General features: G+C 31.9%; 2 protein-coding genes across 2 annotated transcripts; both read right to left on the reverse strand.

Moving 5' to 3' along the window:
* Nucleotides 1-813: 813 nt before the first annotated feature.
* LOC144856002 (uncharacterized) lies at nt 814-5,351 on the reverse strand. Its single transcript, XM_078713978.1, has 3 exons — nt 5,199-5,351; nt 4,592-5,020; nt 814-1,094 (listed from the first exon to the last, which is right to left on the reverse strand). The coding sequence occupies exons 2-3, from the start codon at nt 4,989-4,991 to the stop codon at nt 898-900; spliced, it is 597 nt and encodes a 198-aa protein (XP_078570104.1). The 5' UTR covers nt 4,992-5,020; nt 5,199-5,351; the 3' UTR covers nt 814-897.
* A 2,460-nt stretch (nt 5,352-7,811) lies between these two features.
* LOC144855976 (copine-8-like) lies at nt 7,812-19,684 on the reverse strand. Its single transcript, XM_078713946.1, has 17 exons — nt 19,521-19,684; nt 18,533-18,573; nt 18,268-18,314; nt 17,990-18,093; nt 17,275-17,314; nt 16,971-17,047; nt 15,129-15,189; nt 14,821-14,924; nt 14,296-14,442; nt 14,076-14,142; nt 13,402-13,564; nt 12,708-12,889; nt 12,266-12,393; nt 11,940-12,042; nt 11,570-11,627; nt 11,375-11,448; nt 7,812-11,265 (listed from the first exon to the last, which is right to left on the reverse strand). Exons 1-17 carry the CDS (start codon nt 19,604-19,606, stop codon nt 11,083-11,085), a joined length of 1,665 nt encoding a protein of 554 aa, XP_078570072.1. The 5' UTR covers nt 19,607-19,684; the 3' UTR covers nt 7,812-11,082.
* Between the last annotated feature and the right edge of the window lie 13 nt (nt 19,685-19,697).

Here is a 19,697-nt window from a genome sequence, read left to right on the forward strand (position 1 = left end):
AAAAGGCCAGAAAAGGAAGTAAAACATTTATTTTAGTTCGAACTGTAGGATCATCCCACATTAATTTCAATTCCAGGCGCGGATTTAGAGGGAGGCCCCGCCCCTTAAAAAAAAATAAATAAATAAAATAACTGACACGTGGTAGGTTACGTATTCACGTACAGCAATTTATATAGAAATAAGGAATAGGCCCTAATTAACTATAATAATTAAGCTAATCTGGGCTTTTCCCACCGTGATTACGCGTAGGCCTACTCAACCAATTCAAGTCTTAAAATTTCAGAAATTCAGAAAATATAATAACACTTTTTTAAAAACTTTTTTGAAATTATTTATTACAATAATGCATATGTATTTAAACAAATAGAGAGAATACACTAGCCAGGCTAGGCATAGGCATCTTTACACATTACTATTGGTTTTGTGTCGCGGTGGTGATTTGTAACAAGAATGAACCTTCCCACCAATCACAGCTCCATCGTCCATATCCCTATTTCCTCCATTATCGCCCCCTCCCTCACCTCCGATTATCACCCATTTTTTAATGGTATCATGGGTGATAAAACAATATGTTGTGCGTATTCACCGTCGGTCAATACTAACAGTACAGGATACGTGCTAGCAGGAGAACCACCAATAACGAACCATTAATAATAAAGCACTGATTGTCAAAAGGCCAGAAAAGGAAATAAACATCTATTCTAATTCGGACTGTAGGAAAGTCCTATCATTCATTTCAATTCTAAATTAGTAAAATTAGAGACAAACATTTGTGCAGTTACATACAATTGCCTACTGTAATGTCAAGTGACGAGCAAGAAACATTAACCGTCTTACAGTAGGCCTAGTGTATACAATTGTTCTGATTAAATACCAGTATATTTAAAATACAAATGTTTACAGGTGATAGATAATTTTTTTATAATGATTTGTTTCATCACTGTTCGGTTTATATCTGAGCTGACAACCTGCAGCATCCACGTGAAATCCCTGGCAATCATACCTCCTTCGGCACTGCTGGGCACACCGTATAGGAGACATCTTCCAATCATTCACACCACCAGGCAACGACACAGTTTGAAAAAGGACTGTATCTGAAAAAAAAACAATAAGTAGGCTATATGAATACAAAATTAGAATCATACGGAAATTTCTAGAAATCTCTATCAATATAGTCACTGTATATCCACCACTAACAACTTACGGATAGACTTTTTGTTTTAAAATCAATTAATTCTTGAATTTGTTCCTTTTTTGTTGAACCAAAACAACAGAATTTGAATACCTTAAGTGACGTTTTGTCGACACTGTACTGTCGATATAATAAATATTCCTTGTAAGTCCATCTCTCATGCTTTACCCAGAATATTATTAACTAATGCGAGGTCACTAAATAACAAAATGGATGAGTTCCATGCTGTATTGAGCATCAACAAAATTAGCATAGCTGCCGTAACTGAAATTTGGCTGAATCCTAATAGCCTTCAAGGTGCGAACTTATCTGATTACACCATGCACGCCAAATGCAGATCTGATAATAATGGACGTCGAGGTGGTGGTGTAGCCTTTTATACACATAATGAAGATAATATTAAAGTAAGTGATGTTTCTATGGATATCCATGATAATTGTGAATTTGAATGTTTGTGAAAAAAATTTGACTTCCGTAGTGTTGGTGTAGCAATTAAAACTATGTTCGTTGGCGTCATTTATTACCCTCCCAATTCGGCTAATGCCACTGAGCTTCTTAGTCACATTACGAGTACCGTTGATAGCATTAGAACTAGTGATTTTTCAGCAGGAATTATAGCATGTGGTGATTTCAATGATCTCAATACTTCAGAATTAGAGTCTAAGTTGTTTTTGAAACCGTCGTGGTTAACTTTCCTACTAGACAAAATGCGCACTATAAGATATTTGTTAACATTCCTAATATCTTTACTGAACCTATGGAACTACCACCAGTTGGTCGAATTGACCATTGTTGTATTTTGTTGGAACCATCAACCAATCTTGCAGATGTAAATCACAAGCCAGCTCATTTGCTGTTTTTTCCACTAAGACTAAGAGACTCCTCGATCAGATCATTTGGACAATGGATGACTTTGCATGATTGGAATCATCTTACTGCTTATGAAAACTCTTCAGATTTTTTGGAAATTTTTAATCAGGAGCTCAACAGTGCTTTTGAAGAGCATTTTCCTCAAATTTTCACTAACAAGAGATTGAATGACAAGCCCTGGTTTACAACTAAATTAAAAAATTAATTTTGAAACGCCAGGTGGCATACCGAAATGGACAGGAATATCCAGTGGAAAATCTTACGTTGTAATGTACAGCAGGAAGTCAAACGAGCGAAGGCTTCATTCTATGAAAAATCTATTGCTACCTTAAAAGGGAACCAACCTGGAAAATGGCACCGCAGTTTCCAGAAGCTCCGTAATATGAGGAAGAAATCAAGTTGCATTCCTGGCTCTGATGTTGACCCTATAAATACCGTTGAATGCATCAATTGCACTTGTATGTAATCAACTTCCGGCTTTGAATATCAACAACCTACCAGCCTTCCTCCCAGCAAGTGAACCACCAGTTATACATGAATGGGAAGTTCGTAATGCTTTAAATAAATTGAACTGTAATAAATCAAGCCACCCATCAGACTTACCAATTAAAATAATTAAGGAATTTTCTATTGAACTTGCTAACCCGCTAAATTATTTAATACGTGTCTCAATGAGGGACACTTTCCACGTCAGTGGAAAACTGCTTCAATAGTTCCAGTTCCAAAACAAAACAAGATCCGCTCTTTTGATGATCTTCGTCCAATATCATTGATTGAATGGATTATTGATGATATTGATAATAATAAATTTGACACTAAGCAGTATGGTAATACTAAAGGTTGTGGATATGTTAAATTATGTTTATGAAATCCTTGAAAAGCCCAAACAATCAGTTGAACTCTGTACAATTGATTTTACTAAGGCTTTTGATAGATTTAATCATACAATATTATAGATAAATTAATTAAACTTGGAGTTAGGTCATCCATTGTTTCCATCATCTGCAGCTTTCTGTGTGAAAGAACTCATACTGCCAAACTTGGCACGCACATTTCTTCCACCAAACCAATCTCTTGTGGAGTACCACAGGGAACCAAACTGGGGCCCATACTATTCTTGGTTCTAGAAAATGATGCTGATTTAGTATACACTATTGATAACTTTAATCTTCCAATAGTTAGTAAGTTAAAACTGCTTGGTGTAATAATCCAAAATGACCTCAAATGGGGTTCAAATGTTAAAGATGTATTGTCCCTTGAAACACAAAAAAATGAAGGTCAAAATATTCTAAATTTAAATTGGCCATATCAAAGTAATATTAAAGTTATTCACTTTAAGTCGCAAGTTCGAGCCTAAAACAACAAATTTACGTAATTTAAATTAGGTAAATTAATTTGATTACATTTTGTCTGGAAAATCATCGCAGGCGAAAGTAAACAAAGATTTCAAACCACGAGTATGCATGCATGTTATGCTAATTATAATTGTTTACAACTCGTCACATTTTATAAGGTGTTTTCACACAGATTGCGAGGAAGTTTTATGATTATGTATACAGAGTAGCCACATCATCATCAAAAACTTTGACGGAAGTCAAAGTTATTTTTTTGAACAAATGTGTATTTCAGTAAATGATTTTTTTTTTCAACTAATTTTTGGTGAAAGTTAATAACTATTATGATACTTCAAAATGGCCAACTTTTTTTCGAAATCTTTTATTTCTTATTTTTTTTGAATTTGTCAAAGGGACAATACATCTTTAATGATATAACATCAAGAGCCTCACGTAGACTATTCTCACTATGTATCCTGAAAAGGTCTAGTGCACCAGTCAGTGACCTGGTTACAGTATTTACATCATACCTGTGCTGGAATATGCCTGCCAGGTTTGGCATTCATCATTAACTGTTCAGCAATCTAATTAATAGAAAAAATTAAAAAACGGGCATTGCGCATAATTTTGAGCCCACATTATGTTAGCTATGAATTAGCCTTAGAGCACGTAGGTTTGCCTTCTTTAAAGTCCCGTAGAGAACAGATTCTTCTCAATTTTGACAAGAGTCTTTTAGAATCTACCAAATTTAGAAATATGTTACCAGCATATAAATCTGATAGGCATTCAAGATCGTTAAGGAGCAATACTAGTTCAAAGTTGGATTCTTGCAGATGTCGTACTGAAAGATATAGGCGGTCTACTATTCCGCACTTAGCACGAATCCTTTATGTATAATGTTTAGTTTAGATCTACTATGATGTATTTTACTTCTCATTTTATGATTGTAATCCAACCTTTTCAGTTCTTGCTGCTGGTTGGAATTTGATGTTTTTTATACCTTAATAAATAAATAAATAAAAAAGACTATGTTTGAATTGGTCAGCTACAAGACCATTATCACGTATTGTGTATTTATTTTCTTTAATAAAATATCACTAAAAACGAACTAGGTCTATATTTATCTGCAAAACAATCTTGAAATATCTTTAAAAGATAACTTAAATAATGAAGCATCAAGACAAAATCAACATACCATATTCACAGATGTATCCATCGTTCCACTTAACAAATGGCTTCAGGGCGTTTAAATCCTTCAGAGATGCCGAGTCCGACATGATTCGCGTCCCAGCATCATCATCATCAGATACCGAAGGATTATCGTTTGCCCATGGTGTCATCTGGGTGTCCAGTGTAGTACGGTCTCCCTCACATTTCCAGTTAGCATCAACATTAATTTCCAAACCAGATTGACGTGATAGTCCAATTCCGAATCTTTTGTTGCCGCTACAACTCATTCTAAGACGATCCAGAACAAACTGCAACTCATCAGACGTGGTGATGCACATGAGATAACCACCAGATGCCTTGCAGGTGTCTTTGAGATCCTGCCATGTCTCTGTTGACGTGTTGGTTAAAATATTTACCCTGTACATTGATGAGTTGTACTAGAAATATGTACATTCTGTTATAAAGAAAATTAAATTTGAATTAACACGGTGTATTCACTGTACATTGTATATGTGGTGGTAGATTGGGCGGGTGTGTGTGTGTGGGGAGGGGGGGTGTTGGGGTGGGGTTCCGCGCAACGATAATCGGAACTTCAGAATAATTCGGAAGGATAAAAAAAAGTTAATTCTTACCATTATCTGCTCCTTTGATAATATTCAGTTCAGACGTGAAAAAAATCAAACAGATGAAGTAAAACATGATCATCGAGTATGCTTCAAAAGAAAACAAACTTAAAGCGCACAATGTGAACGGTGGTTAAAATGTTTTAGATGACTATTTCTAGTGAAATCTAAATGAGGTTTGAAAATCGTATTGTCAGATAAACTATCTAGGTACATCCTTTCAATTTATTGATTTCTATAAATTAGTCCATTGATTAATACATTTCGTTATCTCGTTATTAATTTCTAAAAATTAACATAGGCTTACTGCACTTGCGATTGGAAATGTAATCATGCTTTAATATTAATCTATTTATAATCAAAGTTAATTTAGAATCTCTGAAATAAAAAAAAAGAGATTGAAGAAACTGATAAAACACAAAAAAAAAGTCTAGTTTTGTATATTAGCTACATCACAGATTTTGGAACTATTGAAATAAACTACGATTTCAATCGATTTACACTGCCATTAAGTTTGTTAATCCTTTCATTTATAGTCTTACTATCTTCTCCTTCAATGCTATTTTATGTTGGTGGACACAAAGGATAAAATGATTTTATATGATATATATATATATGATATTACTAGGAACTTATCGGACAAGATGTATATAACTGTCATTATTGATCTTTAAGGTAGGTTCCATACTGTATTATCGGATTGTTTGCACGAACACTATTACAACAACAATACATACAGTAATTAAATTTAGGCATGAATGTATAAATCAATGTAAACATAAGTACAGTATAACTTTAATGTCGGAAGTCACAAGGAAATGTATAAAACGAACACATCATAAACTATAAATTTATTTCTTAAGAAATAAACTCAATCATAAAGCAAATTACTGGAAAAAATGACAATGCAGTGGATATCAGTGGCTAGTAAAAATTCATAAGTAAAAAGCTAAATCAAACGAAAAAATAAAACCGTAAGAAACAAATTGCAGTGCAAGTCATTAAGAAATTCGGGAAATTGGCTTCTTTTCGAGATTATTTGCAAACAACGGGGGGCTGCGCTTCTTTTCGATGTTTTATGGTATATGTTTTACTTCAAGAAAACTTACTGGGTTGCTGACGCGAAATACATGTTAAGCTAACTCAGTAAAACAAAATTAATTAACTCGGAATTATTAATCTAACTTTGAATTTCAATCATGAAATAAATATATTAAAGATGTATTGTCCCCCTGAAAAATAATTAAAAAAATTTTTTTTTTTTTAATATGCCATTTTAATGTCACATAATAGTTATTGACTTCGACCAAAAATTGGATCGAAAAAAAATTTATTTACCTGAAAAAACTGGAATTTAAAGCAAAAAATGGTCAAATTGGCTGCCAGCCAATGAATTTTTGGTTGAATTTAACCATTTATCATGTTATTTTATAAGTGAAAACATTATTTTTTTCCGTTTTTTTTTCCTACGGAAGTAGGCCTAATTCACTTTATTAAAACTACAAAATAACCTATTCAAAGTCTGATTTAATTAATCTTCATTTATGGCTATTACTTCAATCAGGTGACATCATCGTGCGATACAGACAACTCGAACTGTTAAGTTATAAAAAGAAAGATCATTTTCATCACTCTGATGGCATGAAATTGTATACAATTGTATACTTCAACACCGTTACTTTTCATATTAGAACTCTACTAAGGATCAGGACTATGCCAAATGTTATAGTATTGTATTTCATTATGAGCATAATTTGTACGAAACTCAGAAATCTTTTCCAAAAATATAACACTTCATATATAATGTCATGTTGGTGTCTATTTTTTTTCTTTCGTTGAGTATAGTTTTTCCGTTGAGTACTTATTTAAAAAGCTTGCGTTGTTAACGTTTCCTAGTAATATTCGAATGATTTTCTGTTAGCACAATCCGTTTACAATTTACCATTCGAATACAAAGATTTTTCTTTTAACCACGGTGAACTGCAAACCAGTACCTTATTTGACTGAAAAGTTTCAAAGAGTTTCATCTAACCACCATTATATGACTAGAAGTAGTGTCAATGGTTTTTCAGTTCCTAAATCTGATAGTCAAATATCTAAAACCTTTTATTATACAGGCATAAAGGCATGGAATAACCTACCTCATTCCATTCAACAAATAGAAAACAAATTTAATTTTAAGAAAAATGTTAAATCACATTTCTGTTCTACCAAATAACTTTATAAGTCCAATCATAGTCTTTAATTTAACTTGTTTTTTATATTATTGTTATATTAATGCAATACTTTGTAATGTTTATATTTTTTATTTTAGATTGTAAAAGGATCCCAATGGAAATAAGCTGATAAGCTTTTTGGGCTATCCTGGATAATCTTTTTTAAATGTATTATTTTTAATGTCCGTAATTTATGTAATCACTTTGTATGTATTTTTTATGATGATTTTCTAAATAAATTCAAATCAAATCAAACCTTGCTTACTCGCGGCCTTGACAATCTTTCAACAACTCTACATTTCTACCACACAATACAATCAAAACAAACTTTTGTTTTAATCTTTTAATGTTTCTTCGATGATTTCTCATAATAGTTTTATTATATAATAAAATGCGAATAACATACTGGAATTAAATTCATTTAATACGATACAAAGTTAAAATTACACACATACACAATACTACAATGTAAATTCTGAAGAAATTGTTTATAATTGTTCGATATTAGTCATTACTACTGTATAACCAAGAAAAATACAAAAAATCCACCAGATAGAAGCATAGGAGAATCTTATTGACAAAAAGTCCAATACTGATGAACTACTTAAAATACTTCAACCAACCATCAAGCAGATCCAAATAGGTATGTTGGGAACCCTCTAAATATTTGTATTATTAAAACATATTTATTTGATTGATTGGCTGAATGATGTATCATGTTTGAACGTATACATAGACAACTAACAGTCATATGTTTAGGTAGAATAAGAATGATGAGAATCCCGACAAAAATGTAAAACCATGCAAATGGGCTGGTCACGAAGAAGGTCAACAGATGGTTACCTGAATGGTAAAAAAAGGACTGTCCCAAAGACGGATGGGTGAGATAGATAAGGACCGGGGAAAACCAAATTGGAACAAGGGTTTGAAACAGGGACTAAAATGGCAGATTCCAACAGTGGGCATGATGATAATAAGTTAGTTTTCAGTTTATGATACCCATTACGTATGATACCCATTACGTAAGATTTTGACATGATTCCGTTGCTACATGATCGGTATATTTGAGGTAGTCTATGAGGGCTAATACCTACTCTTCAGATTTCCTCTACTTATCATAGAACTTATAATAGTAGAATATTTAAAAACTAACTTCATATTAGTACTTAAATAATTTGATGATTTACATAACTTTTAAGGAATACAATTCATCACATTTTCAGTGATTTAATACGATTACCCAAGCACCATATGATAATGATCCTGTTATATATTTGATTAAGCATTCTATTCTCTATATTAACTAGGTGTGTATATATTACTGCATAGATAAAATGTTCGAATTTCATATTTCAATATATTCAAAAGATTGTATATTAGTCTTTATTAACCTAACCTTAATCAACTAACATTGGGGACCATGACAACATTATTCTACTGCAGATACTGCAGTAACTAAGGTTTGTTTACTGTTTAACCTAAATTATTTAGCTTTATAGAATTATTCAGCAAGCTATTCTTGGGTAATGATACACATTGTTGAATATTGCAGTGCCTCATGAACATTAAAACTGAAGTCATTTGTTAGTTACTGCAGTAAAATGTAGTTACTGCAGTAGAATAATTTGACATAGCCTCCTTATATCCATGAAATATTATTATCAACTAATCTACTTTAAAGAATTTTTGTTGATTTCTTGATTTTAAACCTATACAAAGTCTAAAACGAGAATCTAAATCTGGCAACAATCACAAAGCTGATTTTGTTCCGACTAAAACAAATTGTTAAATAAAAGGATGGTTCACAGCAGAGCGTATTTGTTTAACGTCGTGATTAGTGTGAACCAGCTCCACGCAAGACAATGCTAATTTCCTGAGAGATGCTTAAAATGTTCAACGTCAGGTGGACTTTAAAACGATAATAACTTTAACTTCACTTGAACTATTGGTGTTTGCTTATACCTACTGTAGAATAGTTGGTGAAAGACAACTAAATCTTCAATTCTATTCTAGTCAGAAAATGACAAACATATCAACTTGAAAAATTACAACAATTATTATAGTAAACATATGATGTACTGTTATTATTATTATTAATGTTTTTACTCTGCAACAATTCAGTTACTTTCCTGGAAAGTAATACAGATAATCAGGCACTATATACTCACATAATATTGCACATAAGTTGAAGAATGAAGGTGAATAAATGTCATAGAATATATGAAATATTGTAGAAAAAAGTCACATTAAATACTAACTATCTATCTATGGTTTAAGAAGATTTATAATAACTACGCAATCAAATCATGATACCTTCATGATATAATATACAAAAAGCCAAAATTCAAATATATATATAATTGATAACTGCATTACATTATGTAAATTTGCACATTGCATAAATAGGAACATTTTTCTATTATGAAAAACAAGTGGTTTGGTCTTTAGGGCAAACGTATATAAACAAACAATATTATACTAAAATAGTATTTTATAAAATTGATTATATCAAAATGATTCAATTATCAGTAACATAATAAAATTAAATTCGGCTTACAGTAAGGAATGGTAATCAACAATACTATGTTGGTCAAACGTTAAATTATTATTTATAATAAATAAATAAATACAATTCCTTTTTTAAATGTGATATTATATATCAGGACAAGGTATTATATTAAATGAGAATGTTCACACATGTATGCAAATGCAGCTCAGTAAACTGACACTTGCATATTATTTTATGCAAATAGTTACAATTGAAGATTGCACTTTGTTTGTATCTAAGTCTGTAGTACACCTGTAAACAGTAATCATAACTTGAATTTTAAAACACTAAAAATTATTTCACTAATGTTACAATCTAATACTATAATTGTAATATTTTCATTATTAGAACATGATATTGCAATTACTATTATAATTATAACACAACACACAATAACTAATTTAAATGTCAAAATATGATAATTGGCGTAAGGGAGCATGGTTTAAGATCTACACAGCAGGGGAATGGGTAAACATTATTAGTAGTACTTCTAAACTCCCCTAGTCAAACACATTCACATACTGTACCTTGCTATAGAATTTATATTTTTAAGTTTAGTTATTTAATAAGTTTATCTATTTAAAAAGTTATGTAATGATAATTTCAAAAGGTAGAGCAGGTTAATTTAAATCTTCCACTAAAAAAATCTTTTTCAATTTTTATTGATGACAACTATTTTTGTTTCTTATTTTCCGAATTTCAGATTGTTAGCGTTAAAACATAGTTCTGTTGAGCTAGATATTGAGTTTTGTTCTGGAAGAAAAACACACTAAAATGGCAAGAGGGTTATTTTTTACCTATACCTGGAATAAATTGAATGAAAAACAAACAAATACTCCATTTTAGAGTTAAAAATGTTGCATATCACAATGATAATGATCCACTAAACCAAGCACCAACCTTAATTTTTAAAACAAATGCCACAAAATATTATAAGTAATATAAACAAGTTGTGATACAGTATGCAGTAGAATGAAACTATTGTAAATAGCAGACTACTGGATGGCTAGGAATAACCCCTGTAAAAGATTTCAACTCATAATTTACTTAATCGATTGTAGCCCGGTTTAGCCTCTTTAAATGGTTTAGTTTAACTCACTCATAGCTTCTTTAGCCTCTGTAAAATGACTTACTGAACCTGTATTGGTTGGTGGCTAGGCCTAGCTTCTGCAAAAGGCTTGATTCCCTGCTTCTTCATATACGACATAAACTGTTCTGGCACTTCGGCTAAGACATCTTTTGCTAGTCTAGCCTGGCTCAACAGGAGGTTTCCACTTGCAACTCCACCAACGTACTCCCGAAAAGGAACAAACTGGTTAAAAAAAGGATTTCAATATTTATTAACCGCTTAATGGCATTGACTTCTCTGTTCAGAATCTGAGAATCATTTCATACAATCATTTTCAGCATAATACACTTACCTGTACAATATCTCTTTCTGCAACTTTACCAAAGTTTTGCAATGCGCCTTTATCAGCATCAAGTTCTTCCATAGCTAAAAATAAAACAAATAACTTATTAAGAATTAACTGGTTGTACTGTACATACAATTACAAAGATCTTCTTTTTCTATTCAGCATGTCATTGATGTTTTTCCAATCAAACAGAATACTTACCATCAAATTCTGCTGGGCCAACTCCAACAATAATGATGGACATGGGTAATCCGCTAGCCTACAGTAATGAATAACAAGTTAGAAAATCAAACAGCAAAAACCAAACACAATTCATAAATTCATTTTATTTTCTATTCTATACTACACACAGTATATAACAGCACACCATTGTCTGATACAATCATAGGTTTGAGGCTCCCCATTTTGGGACGCCCCTATTCTGAGAACACACCTATTAACAGGAGGCTTTTGTGTGAAAAGAAATAGAAATACTGTAAATGCTTTTAACACTACTTCCAACCCCTAGAGAACACCTCTGTTAAGGGACTCAAAGGTCTCCCCGTAATGTATATCAAATGCAAAACTTTACTCTTATGATGGAGTTTTTGGTGAGGTCCATGTCGGATATAACACCATCTGTGATAATTAGCAGGATAAAGTAGTTAGATCCATCAGGATAAGCTGCAGCAAACCTGCAAATAGACAAAAGACAAATACATGAAATAAAAGATAGTTACAATTAATCAATATAACTGAAGATTGAGGTACTCTTCATGAAACAGCGACTTTGACTATTTCTATTCTTCTTCGCATCAAGTACTTTTGCCTACATGACCTGGTTCAAGCTTATATATATGAAATTTCACCAATAGAACCAAACTAGTAATCTCAAGCTAACAATGGAATCCTACTTACTTTGCCACATGGTTTATGACAGGAGAGAAGTTAGTAGGCCCAAAGAATTGTACTTGAGGCAGGCAGTTCTGATATGCTTGCATAACACCAGGAATGCCGACACAGAACGGGTTCTCTGCATTGAAGTTCTGAAAGAAAAATGAAGAATATAATACACAAAGAACATATACTAAAAAGGGTCGTTGGGCTTGCTTTGTATTTGTATCCTAAACTGCGAAAAACAAAATCATCGACATATTCTAAAATGTTTACAATTCTTTAGGGAGTATGTCAAAATGATTCTACTGCATTAACTACAGTAACTACATTTTGTTTACTCTTTAAACCTTATTATGCAAGCATTTTCATAAGTAACTGCGATAGACACACCTCCATACATTAATTTAACTTTATAAGAGTGCCATAGTCAGGTAGGTAGTGTTGGTGAAACTGCAATACCTACCACAGGAAACTCATGAGACAGATGTCCACGAGGAGGAATTTTAGCACCAAATCCAAGAACTGGAAACAACTTATCCGTGTCATAATCCTGTATGATGTCACCAACAGCTTGGATAGCTTGAGCATAGTGATTAGGTCGGTATGGATCAATGTAGTGCAGAGAGTTGGGATTATTTGCATTACCTATAGATAATGCAAGAGATTAGCAATTAGGATTAGTGTCAGATTGCTTGAGTGAGGATAGTGATATCATTGAATAATCAATAGGATGGATTAAGGTAGTTGGGATTACTAGATTACCTACAGGAATATAAGATTTAGGAATTAGGATTAGTGTCAGATCGCTTTTCAATAACAATGTGAGTGAGCACAGTGATATAGTTTTTTTTAATAATCATTAAGATGGATTAAGGTTGATTAAATAGATTATCTACAGGAATATGAGAGAGATTAGAAATTAGGATAAAGTTATCAATGTGCTTTATGATGCAATTTATATAAATAAAAAAAGTAATATAACCACTTTTCTTTTTCCTTTCTGATTAATTTTGAATCAAATTTTCTAAACTGCAAATCCAATTATTATAATTAGTTACTTTGAGTTTTATCTAAAGATAAGCTATAGTGGTCAGGTAGGGATAACACTGTATTCTGATTACTGGACTAACAGATTATGCAAGATGACTATTGCCTACCATTAGATGCTGTAAAATCAATGGCCACAGTAAAATTAAGTTGCGTTCCTCCTTTGATGTAATCGAGAAAGCTTGGTTGCACTTCAACTCGGCAATTTATCAGCTCTATTGTACCAGAGTTCTTGTAATTCTTCTTCTTATCTTTTTTCTTCAAATTAATTATCTGGAAAATGAAAGTATGGACAAATGTCTTCAATTCTAGATTGTGCATTTGCAGCCTTTTGAATTTATTTTATTTTATTTTATTTATTCTTTCTTTATTCTGCAGGCACTTTCAGTACTAGTGCACTGATTTCCAAAGTGGTACAGTAATTGAAAATATAACAAACATAATAAAATAAAGACAAAGAGTAATTGAAATATACATTAAAAATAGCAATCAATTTTAGAAAACAAAAAATTCAGTTAAAAATGTTGAGTACTAATTGTATTTTGGAATGAAGTTATTGAAAAATCTTTAAAGTTAATTTTTAATTCATTTGGAAGTTCATTCCAGCTTTTAGATGAACGATAAGTAAAGGTTTATTTGCCTTGACAAATGTTCCAGGTGGGGACAACTAAATTGTTATGGCTTTGGCTTGAATGGTATACAGTACAATATGTTGATTAGAAATAAAGGAATAAAGATACATTGAAAAGAAGGATTGTATTTAAAGATAAACCATTTTATTTACCTCAAATGTCTTCTTTCCCTCAGCAAACTGACGCATGTTAGTAATAAATTCACCAATCAGATCATGGCTATTATAACAATAAAAAGCTGTAATTAATGGTATAATAAAAATGAACAATGCCACAAATAGCCGGAAGGCTAAAACCGTGACATTTTACAATACAAAAGATACAACTCATAAGAAAATGTATGAATATATGAAAAACATATTGAAACCATACCTGCCATCGTTGTCATAATCGTAGCACTCTACTTTGATAGATCGCTCGTAATCGCCATTACAGAGCTTACGAACCATCAGTGCAAAAGGGCGCCAGTTTGGATCAAGTGTGTTCCTGATCACTTCAGTCTTATGAACGATTGTGTAGCTACATTTTAATATAAAGAAAACAACAATAAAAACACCAAACTTTTATACAATTACTCCACTGCTTCCATTAATCAGTGTTGAAGGTTAGCACATTAAAAAAAAGCAGTGCTCTAATTTTGGGTACATAGAAGCTTGAGACATTGCACACTACAGCTTGGTCACCTTCCAAAAAATAAAAATACTACATTGAAGAAAATAATTGCAACAACATAAGATGGAGTTATTAGAAATATAGAAATGTTATTGAAGGACAATTATATGTGGAGAGATGGAATAGCACCCTTGATAGAGTATGTAGGCACTTTTAAAATTGATGCGAAAATTGATGAGTTCATCTGATTAATAATAAATGTAAATGAATAGATAATAATAATACCTGTTGTCTTCGTTGCTTCTGTAGAAGATGAGGAAAGGGTCTGACTTGCCCAAGAAATCTTTCCTGTCTAGTTTGTGTCCTTTCATCGTGAAAGTTGCCAAATCCTGCAAATTCATTATTTTTATTTCATTTCTTTTACAAATTGTACATAATTGTACAATATTTTATGCTGGAATTTCTGGCTAGTAAATTATTCATTTAGAAGTCTTAGACCTGTCGTGTCAACTTATTAATTGCAAATTAAACATAACACTATCCAGTATTGTATTCTTTTAAATAATTAAATTTCCATGTTTAAAACTCTTTACCTTGCATTCGCTAACTTCTTCTGCATATATCAAGATTTCTCCCGAATTCTTTCCATTCAGACTAAAAAAATGTTATGATATTTTAATCCTACCTACGTCACAAATAGTTTTCACTTAAAACATAATATAATTACTCTGTCCTATAAGTGAGGCGTCTGTTTTTCATTTTTGTAAAAAAATTAATGTCAAATACTGTTTAAAACTTCTATTTACTATTTTTTACGGTGGCCTATAAGTGTCACGGCAACTTTCAAAAAATATCACGGCAACTTTCAAAAAAAGCCACGGCAATTTGAAAAAAGCCACGGCAATTTGAAAAAAGCCACGGCAAATTAAAAATAAAACATCACGGCAAATTAAAAATAAAACATCGCGGCAATTTAACAAAAATACCACGGCAACTTAAAAATGAAACACCACGGCAAATTAGTATTGAAACACCACGGCAAATTAGTAATGAAACAGCACGGCAAATTACAGAATGCCACGGCGGAAGTGAGTTACCACGGCGGAAGTGAAACCTTTGGAATCTTCGATTTTTTCTGAGGTAAGTAATTATTTGTGCATTGAAGTAAATATTATTATATTAATTTATTATATTTAACTGCAGCATTTACGTGTTTATTGCACTAGGCCTAGCTATGCCTACTACTAGCCCTAGGCCTACAGTAGTAGCTAGGTCTACTGTAAAAAAAACTTGTTATATAAAAAACAGATTACTGTAAATATATTAAAACATTGTAGAATGTTATAGGGCCTAGGCCTACCTTGTAATAAGGCCTATGGTCTAGCCCGGCCTAGAAAGTTCAAGAAGAGTGCAATAAACACGTAAACTGCTGCAGTTAAATAAATTAATATAATATTTACTTCAATGCACAAATAATTACTCACCTCAGAAAAAATCGAAGATTCCAAAGGTTTCACTTCCGCCGTGGTAACTCACTTCCGCCGTGGCATTCTGTAATTTGCCGTGGTGTTTCATTACTAATTTGCCGTGGTGTTTCAATACTAATTTGCCGTGGTGTTTTATTTTTAAGTTGCCCTGGTATTTTTGTTAAATTGCCGCGATGTTTTATTTTTAATTTGCCGTGATGTTTTATTTTTAATTTGCCGTGGCTTTTTTCAAATTGCCGTGGCTTTTTTCAAATTGCCGTGGCTTTTTTCAAATTGCCGTGGCTTTTTTCAAATTGCCGTGGCTTTTTTTGAAAAAATTGCCGTGATATTTTTTGAAAGTTGCCGTGACACTTATGGGCCACCGTAATTTTTAGATATTGTTTATTGTTAATAAGTATATGAAGATTTCTCGAGAATTCTTTCCATTCAAACTAAAAAAATGGTATGATATTTTAATCCTACCTACGTCACAAATAGTTTTCACTTAAAACATAATATAATTACTCTGTCCTATAAGTGAGGCGTCTGTTTTTCATTTTTGTAAACAATTTAATGTCAAATACTGTTTAACTTCTATTTACTATTTTTAGATATTGTGTATTGTTAATAAGTATATGAAGATTTCTCCAGAATTCTTTCCATTCAAACTAAAAAAATGGTATGATATTTTAATCCAGCCTACCTACGTCAAAAATAGTTTTCACTTAAAACATAATATAATTACTCTCACTCCTAAGTGAAATGTCTGTTTTTCATTTTTTTTTTTAATTTAATGTCAAATACTGTTGTATTTACTAGGATAATAAATTAAAATTCTGACAATGATTTATGTTTTTGATTTAAACACTCAATACAATTTTCTGTATTTAGATTTTCACATATATAATCAATGTTCTAATGATAGAATATTGGAATATTTATATATTAAATGTGATATTTAATACTTACTCTAATGGTTTTGTTAGCTTATTACCAGAAGCCCCCAGAATCTCGCCGAGTGTGCAATCAAGTCCACCAAGAAAATCCTGAAAAAATTGTATTTAATGTAAATTTGTGGTTTAAGTGGCGAGTGATAAATTACCCCGCTGTCATATAAAGCAGTTTATAGTCTGGTTTATAATGTATTAAATATGAAGCATGTTGAATTCATAACCATCATGAGTATTCTAGTGTAATTTTTTTATGGAGAGTCTATTAAGCTTTCATTAACTACAAAATCAATAACGTGATTAGATCGATTGCTAAGACTCACATGTTTGTCCAAAGCTTGCTTTGGTGAATCTACATCATAACTGAAAATAAAAACCAATTCTATCAATTTATTTTTTTGCAATCTGGGACCAGGGTCAACGAGTTAAGTGTCCAAACAATTAGCAACCATGCATTCATACTAGCAATACATGCACACACAGCTAATGAATATTCATATCGGTAATTAACATTTGATTCTAGCAGGCTGGAATGGTGTGTCAAGGGACTGTAAAATCAATAGAGCGTAAAATGACACTCTTCAGATATGTTTAAGCTGAACATGAAATGAAAAAATGTTTCCTAATGATTGCCAATTATGCATTCTGATTTATTTTACAATATCTCCTCATGAATATTCATATCAGTAATTAACATTTTATCTAGACATGCTGGGATTGCATGAGATAAGGGCCTTACAACATCATTTCTGCATAATATATATTATCACTCTTCGATGAAATGATACAGTGAACTAGAATAATGTTTTAAATCATTGGCATTTTTACAAATACAAATAATGGATAGTCATCATATATCAGTGGTAACATTTGACGTAGATGTACGCGTCGCTGGGATGGTGTGTCATTAGGGAAGATGAAAGCAATAGAGCGTGTACAAACTCAAAAGGTCTGTCAGCTAAATGAGTTTCTGGTTGTTGGGAATAATTTGCCACTCACACCCAAAATATCGAATGTTATAATAATAATCTGACTCACATTTCAAAGCGAAGACGCTGACACTCTTCAAAGCAGTATGTTAGGTTGAATTTATGCACAAATTCTGGATTTAACGTGTTTTTCACTTGTTCAGTCCGTTCATACTAAGTAGTTTTCGAAAAACAGAAAATTATTCATTATCAACATTTGAGTTTGAGACAGTTTTTAGGAACTTAACTTTAAAAAATAAATCAAGAAAATAGACCATTAAATCTTCTTTAAAATATTTGTTGATTGTTGACAAATAATTGTAAATTTTGTAAATTATCATTCTTTACCTCAGCATATTCTTTAGTTCCAAGCTTTGTTGTATACAAAACACACACTATGAAAAAGACAGACATTATTTTATTATTATCTAATTAAAACAATTTGTAAATTTAAGCATCTAATTCTGTTATTTTTCATTGGCTGAGCAATATTTCTTCTTTATCATCACAATACAGTACTATGAAGTTGTGTAGTGACTTTATCAGTTAAAATCTGAATTGGCACAAAAATTATTGCATTCAACATTTATTTAAAAAAGAAAAAATATCTTACTTGGGTCAGATTTAGACATCACATCTCTGTCACTTAAGTTCCTATAAAAAATGATTAATATATTAATCATTATTTAAACTTTTTTTAATTACATAATTAACATACAAATTCAATTTTTAAAAAGTTGCAGTTTAAAATGTAATTTATGGCAATTTGATTTCACAATATCTACCTTACAAGACTTAAAATCGCTTTATTGTGATTATTCAAATTGTTATGTGCGCATATCAATGTTTATTCCTATCTAAATCATTGTACATAAAGGTCACATGGATGGAAGAAAGTTAATATGGAATTAGAAGGCTTGGAATAAACATACAATTATATAAATAAACAAAATATTTATTACATTCATTGATACGTTGTATTGTGTAAGTACTATTGCACCAGTACTATTGCACCAGTACTATTGCACTTTCTTAATTTGGTTCTCAATAGCACACAACTGAAAGTGGACATATTATAAATGCAACACATGTTCACAAGTGACAGTTGTCATAAGATCACACGTTGCGGCGTGTACATCCTTTCTGATCACACGTTGCGTGTACATCCTTTCTTCATTCGTGGGAACCAAGACTACTTAATAAGAGTACACATACACATGTTGGTAGAGAATTGACTGTTGTTCTCCCCAGTCCTTCTTTGAGATTTGAAAAGACATAATTTATTTATTTATTCATATTATTATTATTGTTACATAAATTAACATTTTTGATTGAGTATGGAAATAAATTGCCAGCAACTACTACCTAGTACTAGTCTAGTCAGTGGTAGACTTTATTTTTTATGTTATATTGAAAAACAAAGCGAATTATCCATTTATTTGTATGGGTGCTGTTTTTTTTTTTACGAGCACAACAAGCATCGATCGCGTGCGATATGGGTGGGTGACACCCGTGTTGAATCGCGCGAGCCCGGGCTATGTTCTTGTAACGAAAGGGTCTTCCCTGACAATATACTTGAAATCAAATAAAATTCAACTTACCGACAAGCAATAGATACTTCTACCTTTGTTGCAGGTACCGATGCCTGCCCCGGTTGAAAGCTACCTGTTGGAGGATACGCTGCCATATTTTCTGCAGATTTTTAATGTGGGTTGGGCCGCCGCGATGATTAGATTTTTGTTATTGTTTTTTTGCAGGGAATGCTGCCCTCTATCGTT

The sequence above is a fragment of the Antedon bifida genome, chromosome 11, assembly GCF_963402885.1.
Source record: "Antedon bifida chromosome 11, ecAntBifi1.1, whole genome shotgun sequence".
In the NCBI taxonomy this organism is placed as follows: Eukaryota; Metazoa; Echinodermata; class Crinoidea; order Comatulida; family Antedonidae; genus Antedon; species Antedon bifida.